Genomic DNA, 14,168 nt, shown 5'->3' with positions numbered 1-14,168 from the left:
CTTCCAAAACTCTTAAACCAAATTATACAAGGAGAGAAAACCATAGAGGTACACGAAGAAAGGGATGATGTAGCTAAATCATTTCCATGTTTCCACTTCTGATGATTAACTAAGAAGTTATGTGTAGCATTTCGCTCTGCTTCCTTTATAAGAAACCATGAGATACATTTTGTCTAAAACTTAGTACCAGCTAAAGTTGTCCTTCTGCTAAGCAACTAGTTTGCTTTCATTTAAATGACACTAGAATCTTGTAATTGATCCCGTTTTCCTCTTTGCTCTGGCTCCTGGGAAACTCGGAGTCAAAACTGTGGCCCAACTATAGTGGTTCTTTAGGAACCACCTTTAGTTTCATCCTTCTTTGTCTAACAAGTCTCTATTTCCTTAAAAAAAAAAAAAAAACCTGTGGTAGGTATTTTGGGGTGCAACACTAGTGCACCAAAATAGATTTTTAAAACAGACAGACAGATCTGGAAACCCAGGCAGCTTCTTTCCTGGACCGCTGAATTTCTTTTTAAACAACTTTTTTGAGGTATAATTTACAGGCCATGAAGTTCACCCATTCTAAGTGAATCATACAATTCAAATTTTTTAGCAAATGTACAGAGTTATACAGTCATCATCGGAATCCAATTTTAGAACGTTGTCAACACTTCCAAAGACTCCTCCGTTCCCATCCCCAGTCAACCACTAATAATAAACCCTAGGCAACCACTAATCCACTTTTTATCTCTATGGATTTGCCTATTCTGGACATTTCATATAAATGGAATCCTACAATATGTGACCTTTTGTGTCTGGATTCTTTCATTTAGCATGATGTTTTTGCAGTTCCTCTGTATTATAGCATGGATTAGTACTTTGTTCCTTTTATTGACAAATAATATATGGATATATCATATTTTGATTATCCACTCACCAGTTGATAGACATTTGGGTTGTTTTCACTTTTTGGCTGTTATGAATAGAGCTAGAAATATTCACACACAAATACATGGACATATATCTTCAGTTCTCTTGGGCATATGTCTAGATATGGAATTGCAGAACCATCTGGTAACCATGTTTAACTGTTAAGGAACTGCCAGACTTTCCACAGTGGCTGTTCCATTTTACATTCCCAGCAATAGTATATGAGGCTTCTAATTTCTCTACACCCTCCTCAGTATTTATTACTGTCTGACTTTAAAAATTATAGTCATCCTGGTGGGTGTGCAGTGGTATCTCATCGTGGTTTCGATTTGCATTTCCCTAATGACTAACGATGTTGAACATCTTTTCCTGGGCTTGTGAGCCATTCCTATGTCTTTTTTGGTGAAATATCTATTCAGATGCTTTTCCCATTTTTACATCGGGTTATTTGTCTTCTTATTATTGAGTTATAAGAGTTCTTCATATACTCTGGATACGTCAGATATATGATCTATCAAATATATGATATACAAACGTTTTCTCCCATTCTGTAGCTTTGCGGTTTCTTAGGGAATTTTTTAGTTGTGATGAGGTCCAATTTAGCAATTTTTTTCCTTTATTGGTTGTGCCTTTGGTGTTGTGTCTAAGAAATCTTTGGCTAACTCAAGGTCATAAAGATTTCCTTTTCTTTCTTCTGAAACTTTTAAGAGGATTGGCTCTTACATTTAGGACTTTGGTCTGTATTGGGTTAATCTTTGTGTATGGTGTAAGGGAAAGGTCTAAGTTCATCTTCGTGCACGGGGATATCAGCTATTCCAGCACGTGCATTATTGCCTTAGTCTGCTGCCTTCTGTCACCGCCTCTCCTTCTGCCTGGAGGTGAGCAACACTGCCCCCCAGCGGCAGCCTCAGCCCTCACTTCCCGGTCGCTTCAGTTGACGAGACCAACAGACTATCTTGACTGCACAGCTCTGATTCCAGTTTTCTGGAGGAAGAATTGGACTGATTGGCCCATTTGGGATCAGAAGACAACCTTTGGTCCAGTCACGTGGGCCTAGGTGTCGAGTTTACATGATGTGACTTTGGGTGCCAGGGCCCGTCCCTAGGTGGGTGGTGGTTCTCAGAGAGGAGGCTTGGTGTGAGCTGGGCAAATACCGCAAAGGTGTCTCTCCAGGGTCATTATCTCATATTCAGCACCCTGGATCCCCTGTGAACTAGATTCACACTTCCAGTTCAGGGCTCACAGGTCAGATCCCCCAAATGTGTTTTTGCTTGACCTGTGTTTAAGTGTCCAAGAAAACAAATGAAACAACTGACTAATTGACAACATTTAAAAACTAAAAGATTTCATGCGAAAATCCAGTTTTTAGGCTTCATTTTAAAATTAGGCAGATCTGGGCCTGCTGCAGTTGGTGGCATCTGAGTGGCAGCTGTCCTCTTTAGACAAAGGATATCCTCTCCTGGTTGCCCCAGTCCCCATCACTCTGTCGTGCTCCACACACAGTCCTCTGTTCTTATTAACTTTTCCTGCCTGACTCTGTAGACATTTGAATTTGTACCTCCACCAACCCCTGAAAAATCTTCAGGGCCACTGCCTGCCCACAAGGTCGGCTGCCCCTTGTGTCTTACGCAGAAGCAAACCGTGGGCCCAGCGTTGCCCTAGATTCCGAGTCAGCCACATTCCCGCAGCACTGGGCTCCTAACAGAATTTTGCTATTTGCATTCAGCTCTCTGCACCACTGCCAGTGGCATTGATAAACCTGGGTGTTTTATGGAAATGATGTCCGGGACAGACTCAGTGAGAATATGCAGTCCTTGGGGCCCCCTCGTGCATGGCATCTCTTTCTTAGAATTAGAGCAAAGAATTTAATGTTCTGGCTTACTTGACCACAATAATCATCCAGTGCAAGTGGGGCAGAGGGCAGAGCAGTTGGAATGGGGAGTGATGGGTGAGGCAGTTTAGAATGTATCAGGGAAGGAATCCCAAACTCTCACTTTTTACTAAAGAAAATAAAAGATGTTCTAAGGATGTGGAAGACATTAAAAAAATTTTTTTCCAGTCTATTTTATTTTGTTTTCTAAAAGGAGTGCAGTTAGTTCTTATTCTCCCTCTTATAAAACTAAGATGTCTTCGTTGTTGAAATCTTGGAAAATACCAAAGATGATAAACATAATTTACTACCCCGAGGAAACCACTGTTAACATAACATAGCAGAGACTCATTCTCTCTCTAAGCCTGTTAATAGAGTTGACATCATCCTGTACAAACAATGTCTGTTGTAAATTTAATTTCATCATAAGCATTTTCCCATATCATTACTGGTGCCCCATAAATGTGATTATCGATGACTGTAGCTATCCCATAATATGTGTAGTTCCCAAATGTTAGATTATTTCCTTTTATTTCCTACCATGAATAATGTTGCAGTAAGCATTTTTGTGCATAGATATTTATTCATGTTTTGGATTAACATGAAAGAAATTTCCAGAGGTTTCCAAGAAAATGTAGGAAAGTTTGCTGGAAGGTATTAATACTCATCAGTAGGACAAATCTTATCTCAGATTTTTGTTGGTTTAAAGATCCCTGTGAAAAATATGCCCACACCTTCTGCATTTAGGTCCTACTTTCTGTGTCTTCTGCTCTGCTTTATCCATGTGTGTCTTTTTTTCAGAGCTCATCCAGTAAACTTCTTTTGAGCATCTATCGTGTGCCAGCACAGGAGAATGGCAGCGAGGAAAAGGTGTGGCCCCTACTGTCAAGGAGGGCGTGTCCCCTTTATGGCCCTGGGTGTTGACCTTCAGAAACAGTGGGCACACTCCATGTCCTAGAGGTACCCCCTTGTAGTTGGGGAGAACCAAGTAAAGAAAGAATGATAAGATAGCTGATGTAAAGGGGAGCGTTAGAACTCTTGTGGAACACAGAAAGAGGAGCAGCTAAGAGCTTCAAGGCAAGAGGGTGCTCCAGGCAGGGGAAACAGCACAGTCAAAGGCATAGAGGATAAAAGTGAATCCTTTTACCTAGGCCCCAACCTGCGTCTCCAGACTCCTCATTCTGTGCTCCAGTCACTTCCAGCAATTCCCTCCCAGCTCCTGGAACTCAGCTCTGTACGTTTATTCTTTCTTTTACTCATCCTTAAATTCCTCTTTCTTCCTCCCTGCAAACTTCGACTCATCCTTCAAAGCCCAGTCACACATCACCCGTCCTGTGATGTCCTTCTTGACATTCCCACTGTACCTTGGGAGAGGCTGTTCCTCCCTCCCCTGTCCTGCCACCTGCTTTGATCTTACCTCAAGTTATCACACTTGTCCCAGTTGCATGGTAGAATTTTTAATTTAATTTTTCTGATGCTGTTTGTTTATCTTTTGCCTTTATTCTCATCCTAATTGACAAATTCCTTGAAGTCAGGGGCAGTGTATCAGTTAGGATTCGGTTTGGCGTGCATGATAGAAAAGCCAGGCTAATCCAGATGTGGTTCTGGCTGGTATGGCAGCTCCATGATCATCAGGGACCTCAACTCCTTCCAAATTACTGCTTCACCTTCCTCATTTTGAGCCTCTTCCTCATGGTCCCAAGATGGCTGCTTAAGCTCTATTCATCCTGTCAACATTCCAGCCAGCTGGAAGAATGAAGAGCCAAAGAAAAGAACACATCCTCCCTTTAGGGTTGCTTTCTGGAAGTTGCAAACTACGTTTCCATTTCCATTTCATTGGAACTTAGTCACATGGTCCTACCCAGCCACAAAGGAGCCTGGGAAATGTAGTCTCTATTCCAGGCAGCCATGTTTTCAGTTAAATAACAGAAGTCTATTTCTAAATAGAAGAGAACTGATATTGGGAAACTATTAGCAGTTTCTGCCACAGTGAAAAACAGGGCGAGGTCAAGGATGATTCTTCTGAGCTCAGCGGGGCTGGCTGTGGGGTTGGTGCGGCACTCACCAAGAAATGGAAAACACAACAGCCGCTTTTAAGCGAGCACTTCTTATATGTCAGGCTCTGTACTAGGTGTTTATCCCCATTTTAGAGGTGAGGAGTACTGAAGCTTCTTGGAAGTGAAATATCTTGCCCAGCTAATTAGGGCAGAAGCAGGATGAGAGCAGAGGTTTGCTGATTTACAAAGCCTGGCTTCCTAACTGCTGCACTATTCAACTACCCAAATGAGCTCCAAGCCTTCTGTGGACCAGCATTGCTGAAATGAGAAGGAAAGTGGAGAGGGTGAGGCCACCAGGAGCCTCGTTTCCTGGTAGTATCTCTCCAAATCCTCCAGCTCCTCTTGCCTCCCCTTCCTGGCTGTCAACAGAAATTCCTGCCCGTCGACCCCTTTTATCTAAAACCAATAATTGCCACTGAGAAAGCAGGAGTATTTCTAATTTGGAGCCAGAGCCACCTCTTCTTGGATACCTCCCGTGATGGGGCGCTTAGTATCTCTCAAGGCAATTCATTGCAGTGTTAGATAACATCTATTTTTAGAAACTCCTTCCTTACTTTGAGCTGAAAGCTGTTTTCTTTGGCATATTCTTCAGTTAGATCAGTGATTCTCAACTACGGATCATTTTGCTTCCCAGTGGATATCTGGAAATGTCTAGAGATATTTTGGGTCGTCATGTCTGGGAATGGGGGGAGGGTGCTACTGGTATCTATTGAGTAGAAGCCAGGGATGCTGCTAAACATCCAACCATGCACAGGACACCCCTTCACAACAAAGAATTATCCAGCTCAAAATGTCAGTAGAATGGAGGTTGAAAAATTCTGAGTTAGACCTCGGGTTTTTTTCTGTTTTTTTTTTTTTTTGCGGTACGCGGGCCCCTCACCGTTGTGGCCTCTCCCGTTGTGGAGCACAGGCTCCGGACGCGCAGGCTCGGCGGCCATGGCTCACGGGCCCAGCCGCTCCGCGGCATGTGGGATCTTCCCGGACAGGGGCACGAACCCGTGTCCCCTGCATCCGCAGGCGGACTCTCAACCACTGTGCCACCAGGGAAGCCCCTAGACCTAGTTTTGAATATTGGCTTCACCAACCACTTCTAGCTGTGTGACCTTGAGTAAGTTGCTTGACCCCTCTGAGCCTGAGCTCACCGTTTCCTCCTCTGTACCTTGGGATCATCAGAAGACCTCCCTATGGGCTTGTGGTGGGCACTTGATAACCGATATCTGAAAAGCCCAAGCCTTGACTTACCATCTTAGCTGCCACAGGCATCGCTCCCAGGCTGTGGATGGACTGTTGGCTACCTTTGTTTATTTGCTGGCACGTGGACCTGATTGGATTAGACTTGTAATCACTCCAGTAAAAATTCCACTGCAGCTAATTTTTTTTTTTTTTGAATAAGCATGGTCTTTTTTTTTTTGGCTGCACCGGGTCTTCGTTGCGGCACGCAGGATCTTTGTTGCAGCATGTGGGATCTTTAGTTGCAGCGTGCAGTCTCTTAGTTGCGGCATGCAGGATCTAGTTCCCTGACCAGGGCTCGAACCCGGGCCACCTGTATTGGGAGCTCGGAGTCTTAACCACTGGACTACCAGGGAAGTCCCCTGGTTTTGGAATGGAGCCACTGCCTTAACTCAAAAATGATGGCTTGCTTGTGTACGTGAGCCTCTTAGAGAGAAAGGATCCGTTTCTGCTTGTCACCAAGTTGTCATCATGGGGGGTTAGCAGAGCTCTCCCACCCCATTGTCTCAGCTGAGGCTCCCGACAGCCCCGGGAGGGAGGTGATACTATTTTCCCTACTTTACAGGTGAGGAAATTGGAGATCTGGCTGTTTTCCCAGGCTCCACACAGCCCATCGAGTGGCAGAGCCAGCTGAGAACGCTCTCTTCCAGGGCCCACTCCTTGAGGGACATGGTACTAGAAAGACCCCTTGGTGCCCTGGTTCTTTCTTCTCAAGATGCCCTGTCCCAAGCACCTCCTTAGGTTCAGTTCTCTCTCCCCAGGGCACATCCTCTCTGTAGGCTCGACCTTGACCCCAGAGAGGACACCTCAGAGCCCGATGGGCTCTGGGCAGCCCAAGGGGAGTGTGGCATCCTGTGCAGCATGGGGTGAAATGAGAATCTGTGTCCTCAGATACCTTCTGCCCTCTGCTGGAGTGCCTGGCATCCCTCTGGCATTTAGAGAGGGAAAACTGTTCACGGATCGTTCCAAGGAACGCAGATCCCCAAGGGAGAGGAAAGCGCCTTACATTAGCTGTGTCACTGAGTGGAGCCTTTTCAGTGTCTGGGTGAGAGAAGAGAGATCAGAATGGCAGTCACACAGGTCCTGCACTCAGGAGGGCCCCGTGCTTGGTTCAGTGTTCTGCTGCTTCCGTCTTGAAATGATTAATTATTTTTTAGTCTGTCATTTTGCACTAGGCCCCGCAAATTATGCAGCGGGTCCTGAGTGGGACATGCAGGAGATGCAGGTGTGGCCGCCCCTGCTGCCCTCTTGGCCTCGCTCCCAGTGGGACCCGCCAGGCCCCCAGCAGCAGTTCCACATGCTGCTCTAGCCACGTGGGTGCTGCACTCGCCTTTCTAGGAATCTTTCTTCTGAATTGCATGGTTTCAGAACAAAAGTGGGTTTTCTTGTTCCTAAAGCAGATCACTGAGCGGAAAAGGAACCTTTCACCAGTACATATCTGTTGAATGAATAAGTTCTGAGCTAAGATATTTCAGAGCACTCTGCCTCTCGCTCACTTATTTATTCACTTAAGAAATATTTCTTGATCTTTTTTCTGCTTTTAGCTTTATGCAAAATAACATGCCGAAGCTGTGAAGGAGAAAATGTGATAAAGAATGGGAGCTTATAGTGATAGTTAAGTGAGGAAGATAAACTTATGCTGTATTAATTTTCTCCAACATTTTACCTTTTTTTAAATTGAAGTATAGTTGATTTATAATGTTGTGTTAGTTTCTAGTGTATGGCAAAGAGATCCAGTTATACATATTCTTTTTCATATTCTTTTCCATTATCGTTTATTATAAGAGAGCGAATATCGTTCCCTGTGCTGTACAGTAGGACCTTGTTGTTTATCTATTATATATTCTCCCATATTTTATTTTGAAAAGTATCAATGAAATAGAAAAGTTGGAAGCATTGTATAGTGAACACCCATATATCTACCACCCAGGTCATAAATTAACATTTTGCTCTTTTTGCTTTATCATATATCTATTCATTTATCCATTCTTCTAACCAATCATCCATCCAACTTACTTTTTGATTAATTTCAAGTAAGTTGCAGACAGCAGTAGACTTCACCCCTAAACAATTAATTTCACACTAATTTTCATTTCGGTGATCTCAGTTCAATCAAGAAAACTTTTGTTTTTAATCAAAAAGGAAAAAAATACATAGATTTTTATATAAAAACAAATCATTTTCTGTCAAATAGAATTGTGGAATGATAAATAGTATATATGCACAATGAAAAAAATTATTTGTTTTCCTCTGTGTGTATGAGGCAAAGAGAAAAAAGAGAAATAAGAAAAGAGGAATTTCCTCAAGGCGATGAGGAAAGAGAGAAATGAGACACTCCTGGGGAAGTGGGAGGTGAGAGCTATCTGGGGAATGCCGAGCTGGGAGTATTTTAGGGAAGTGCTTCCTGCTTCCTCCCAACGAAAATAAAAAATAAAAATCCCTGAGACCATACGGCCCTAGCCTTCTTTCCTCCTTCCCGAGGTGACTGTGGACAGTTCCAAGCAATTGGACTTGGGCAGGGCTGAAGGGGAAGCTGTGCGGTATTGGGTGTTGGCTTTAGGAGTGGAGAAAGGTACAGGCTGAAGCTACAGATTCAGGGGTTGTCCTGACAGAGGTAATGGCTGGAGTGGAGTCGGGTGAGTGGTTGAGACCCCTGAGGCTGACAGCTGGAAGTGACGGGAGCAGAGGGCAGGACCGTGTCACAGGAAGAGAAGGTGATGCTGTTGAAGCAGTCAGAGGAGGCACACCAGGAGGAGTCGGACGGCTACCCTGGCTGTGGCAGTGCAGAGCTGGAGGAGAACTTGGAAAAACACCTAAAGCGAGCCTCTAAAACGGAGACCTGAAAGTCTTTAGCAGTCACCTCCCCACCTCTCACATATGCCACGGGAGGAGATGCAGGCTGAGAGATCACTCAGAAAACTAGTGATAGAGCTGGAGCAAATTCCGTGCTATCCAAGTGGTGCTTTTCCAACAAAGTAACTCAAAGGGTTCCTTCCACAAGGATCAAATGCCTTGGGGTCTTGCTTTTTTTCTTTTTTAGTTGAAGTATAATATATTTGTTACGGGTAAAAGTCACAGGCATACAACATAGTGATTCAATATTTTTATAGGTTATTTGTAGTTATTATAAAATATTGGCTATATTCCCTGTGTTATACAATATATCCTTGCAGCTTATTTATTTTATACACAGTAGTTTGTACCTCTTAATCCCCTACCCCTATTTTGTCTCTTCCCCCTTCCCCCTCCTCACTGGTAACCTTTAGTTCTCTCTATCTGTGAATCTGCATTTTTTCTATTATATTCACTAGTTTGTTTTATTTTCTAGATTCCACATATAAGTGATATCATACAGTGTTTGTCTTTCTCTGTCTGACTTACTTCACTAAGCATCTAAGTCCATCCAAGTTGCTGCAAATTTCATTCTTTTATGTGGCTGAGTAATATTCCATTATATATATATATATATATATATTTATATATATATATATATGTCACAATCTTCTTTATCCATTCATCTGTTGATGTACACTTAGGTTGCTTCCATATCTTGGCAATTGTAAATAATGCTGCTATGAACATTGGGGTACATTTATCTTTTTGAATCAGTGTTTTTGTTTTTTTTCAGATATATACCCAGGTGTGGAATTGCTGGGTCATATGGTAGTTCTATTTTAAGTTTTTTAAGGAACCTCCATACTGTTCTCCATAATGGTTGCACCAATTTACATTCCCACCAACAGTGTACAAGGGTTCCCGTTTCTTCACATCCTCACCAACATTTGTTATTTGTGGTTTTTTTGTTTTTTTTTTTTTGATGGTAACCATTCTGATAGGTGTGAGGTGATCTCTCATTGTGGTTTTGACTTGGATTTCCCTGATGATTAGTGATGTTGAGCATCTTTTCATGTGCTTGTTGGCCAGCTGCATGTCCTTTTTGGAAAAATGTCTATTCAGGTCCTCTACCCATTTTTTAATCAGATTCTTTGTTTTTGTTTTTTAAATTTATTTATTTATTTTTGACTGCGTTGGGTCTTCGTTGCTGCACACGGGCCTTCTCTAGCTGTGGCGAGCGGGGGCTACTCTTCGTTGTGGTGCGCGGGCTTCTCGTTGCGGTGGCTTCTCTTGTTGCAGAGCACGGGCTCTAGGCGCGCGGGCTCAGTAGTTGTGGCGCACGGGCTTAGTTGCTCTGCGGCATGTGGGATCTTCCTGGACCTGGGCTCGAACCCGTGTCCCCTGCATTGGCAGGTGGATTCTAAACCACTGAGCCACCGGGGAAGCCCTCTTTGTTTTTTTGATGTTGAGTTGTATGAGCTAATTATATATATTGGATATTAACCCCGTATCAGTCATATCATTTGCAAATATTTTCTCCCATTCAGTAGGTTGTCTTTTCATTTTGTTGATGGTTCCCTTTGCTGTGCAAAAGCTTTTAAGTTTAATTAGGTCCATTTGCTTATTTGGGGTCTTGCTTTTTATCTTTAAAAAATCATAAGAATTTGGCCTTCTACTCAAGAATTTATCTGGCTTTGTCTGAATGTAAAAATAATGTCTTTGCTAAAGAGACATTTACACTCTGTTAGTATTTCTCAGTTTTCTTTAAACTCATACCACTTTTCGATTAAGATAAAAATCTAACAATGCCTTCTGGAAGTTTTAATACCTACTTCGACCTCCCTCCCCAACTGAGGATTACGTATAGCAGGATCCAATCTGTTTTCAGTATAGTCTTACCAGCAAAGGTTTTGTTACATTTGACTTTGCATATTTTATGTAATGAAAAAAGATTTCAAATATAAAAGTGAAATAATGCATATGCTTTCTCAAATAACATAACCCTCTTCCCATTTGAGAACCATTCATCTAAGGAGATTTTCTAGATTTATTTCATGCTTTGTGTGTCCTGGTAACCTCTTCTGTGTTGGTTAGGAGTGCTTTTAGATGCAAGTAAAAACTCCCACAACAGTGACTTAAGCAAACACGATATTTAATTATTTCCCATAATAACCAGCCTCGAGGAAGATGATTCCAGGGTCAGTTCAGCAGCTCAGTAATAACAGGTCTCTGGGCTGGCGTCTCAGTGGTGCTTCCCTGATGGCCCCAAGATGACTGCCATAGCCCCGTGCAACACCTCCTGTCACAAAGAAGAGGGCAAGTGGGAAACACCCTTTTACTTGTTTTGCTCATGGGTCAGAGAAGAAGAACTTTCCAGAACCGCATATCTGCCATGAGACTTCCCCATCTACTTCCTTGGCCTCTAGGAGTTGTGTTTCAGGCCCACTTCTAGACCAGCCACTGGCAAAGAGCAACGAGGGGGCATATGTAGCTGAGACCAGTCATGATGCAGCCCATCTCCCGGGACATGTGCAACATGGGACTTGTACAAACCTCCCCTTGTTTTTGCTCACCCCTCCCCTCACTAGAATGTGAGCTCCTTGAGGACAGAGGTTTTGTTTTGTTCACTGCTCTATTTCCAATACCTAGAACAATGCCCAGGAATGCAGTAAATAGTCATCAAGTGAAGGAAGGGAGGAAGGAATGGCTAAAGAAGCAGGGGATGTAGGCTGTAGGTAACCAGCAGTGTCTACCAGCGCCGACAGTATGCAACCCTGGCTTGATCACTGTGATAGCACTGAGTGACTCTACTGATCCCTGGGGCTCTGACCTGAATCCTTGTGTCTTTCCTCCCAGGGTGTGAGCCATAGCTGGAGGCTACTCTTGTGCCAATGACCCTTCCCAATTCCTCCAGCGTCTTGGAAGACAAGATGTGTGAGGGGAACAAGACCACTACGCCCAACCCCCAAATGACGCCCCTGGTGGTGGTCCTGAGCGCCATCTCCTTGGTCACGGTGGGACTCAACCTGCTGGTCCTGTATGCTGTGTGCAGCGAGCGGAAGCTACACACGGTGGGGAACCTGTACATCGTCAGCCTCTCAGTGGCCGATCTGATCGTGGGGGCCGTCGTCATGCCCGTGAACATCCTCTACCTCCTCATGTCCAGGTGGTCCCTGGGGCGCCCTCTCTGCCTCTTTTGGCTTTCCATGGACTATGTGGCCAGCACCGCATCCATTTTCAGCATCTTCATCTTGTGCGTCGATCGCTACCGCTCTGTGCAGCAGCCCCTCGGATACCTGAGGTATCGTACCAAGACCCGAGCGTCGGCGACCATCTTGGCAGCCTGGTTCCTCTCCTTCCTGTGGGTGATTCCCATTCTGGGCTGGCATCGCTTCATGTCGAAGACCTCAGGGCGCCGGGAGGACAAGTGCGAGACGGACTTCTACGACGTCACCTGGTTCAAGGTCATGACTGCCATCGTCAACTTCTACCTGCCCACCTTGCTCATGCTCTGGTTCTATGCTAAGATCTACAGGGCTGTACAGCAGCACTGTCAGCACCGGGAGCTCATCGGTGGATCCCTCCCATCCTTCTCTGAAGATAAGCTGAAGCCAGAGGACCTCAAGGTGGGCGCTAAGAAACCGGGGAAGGAGTCTCCCTGGGAAGTTCTGAAAAGGAAGCCGAAAGATGCCGGTGGTGGACCTGTCTTGAAGACAGCATCCCAAGACCCAAAGGAGATAAAGTCTCCAGGCGTCTTCCGCCAAGAGAAGGATGGAGAGCTGGACAGAGTCCATTGCTCCCCACCTAACATTGTGCAGACGCAGATGGAGGCGGATGGGAGGGGCAGGGAATACGTAGCCATCAGCCAGAGCCAGAGCCAGCTCGAGACGGGTGAGCAGGGCCTGAACATGCATGGGGCCAAGGAGATACTAGAGGATCAGATCCTAGGTGACAGCCACTCCTTCTCCCGGACAGACTCAGACACCCCCACAGAGTTGGCACCAGGGAAAGCCAAATCGAAAAGTGAGTCTAGCAGAGGCCTGGATTATATCAAGTTCACCTGGAAGAGGCTTTGCTCACATTCAAGACAGTACATGTCTGTGTTGCAGATGAACCGAGAACGGAAGGCCGCCAAACAATTGGGTTTTATCATGGTGGCCTTCATCGTTTGCTGGATTCCTTACTTCATCTTCTTCATGGTCATTGCCTTCTGCGAGAGCTGCTGTAACCAACATGTGCACATGTTCACCATCTGGCTGGGCTACATCAACTCCACGCTGAACCCCCTCATCTACCCCTTGTGCAACGAGAACTTCAAGAAGACGTTCAAGAAAATTCTGCACATTCGCTCCTAAGGGAGGCTACAAGGGGTTGCGACTAAGTGATGCTTATGATGTCCCTGAAGGAAATAGAGGAGGAAGCCTGTGCGTTGCCAGACACCTGGGCTTTCTGGAGCCAAAAGAATAGCCTTAGGGGCTGGGTAGTTTGGAAAGTTCATAGGCACCATTGGAAGAACAGCAGATGGCGGTGGTCAGCAGAGAGACTGTATCCTGAGAGCAGAATACTTCCAAGAGAATCCGATCTGGTTGAGCTCTCCTGCTCCTCGGGAAATGTGGGCGCCTCAGACTCACATTGTAATTCAAGCTTTCAGACTCGAATTAATGGGCAACCGAAGGGACACGTGGGTAGAGTTCCAGTAGAGAAGTAGACAGAACTCTGGAGCCTTCCTGGAATGGAGCTATACGACTGTGCAGAGACCTTATATTGATACACACAGACAGATGCTGTCCCCTGCCAGGGGTCACCTTGAGAGGCAGGACAGCTATTCCACTGTGACTGCCACTTCTCAGAACACCTGTCCTCTGAGCCTCTTTTACAGCTTTCTCCGGACCCAGTGTTTGAACCACCTTGGAAATTCCGCCTTATTATTTCTCACTCACACACATCTTAGAGTTGATAGGAAATTATGCAGTCTACACATCCATCATTTTCAAACCCAAATTCCCTTTTTGCCATAAAAAAAAAAAAGGCTAAATGCTGCCCTCAAAGAGAAAAGAATATTTTTTAAATGGTTGTTCATTAAAAACCAGAAAGGGGAGTGGGGAGAAGAAAGCCATATTTCTTGAGGGCTGTGCTAGGTTGATGTCATTTAAGCCCCATGACATCCCACAGCAGGAGGGTGGTATTACTAGAGAAGCAAATTGAAGTGCAGCAAGGTGAAATAAGGTGCCTGAGATCACACAGCTACTTATAGGAGAGCTAGAGTG

The 14,168-nt window shown here is 44.7% G+C and overlaps 1 protein-coding gene across 2 annotated transcripts in view; it reads left to right on the top strand.

The window, feature by feature from the left end:
- HRH1 (histamine receptor H1) overlaps nt 1–13,941 on the top strand; it is a 139,239-nt gene extending 125,298 nt beyond the window's left edge. For both annotated transcript variants that reach the window (XM_007100185.3, XM_024123755.1), the window contains one exon: nt 11,758–13,941. In XM_007100185.3, the coding sequence (XP_007100247.1) occupies nt 11,793–13,256 (1,464 nt within the window). In that variant the 5' untranslated portion in view covers nt 11,758–11,792 and the 3' untranslated portion in view covers nt 13,257–13,941. The remainder of the gene's footprint in view (nt 1–11,757) is intronic.
- The last annotated feature ends 227 nt before the right edge of the window (nt 13,942–14,168 follow it).

This window comes from Physeter macrocephalus, chromosome 18 (assembly GCF_002837175.3).
Source record: "Physeter macrocephalus isolate SW-GA chromosome 18, ASM283717v5, whole genome shotgun sequence".
In the NCBI taxonomy this organism is placed as follows: Eukaryota; Metazoa; Chordata; class Mammalia; order Artiodactyla; family Physeteridae; genus Physeter; species Physeter macrocephalus.
Note: the sequence above shows the minus strand (reverse complement) of the source record. Positions and strands in the feature narration are given on the sequence as shown.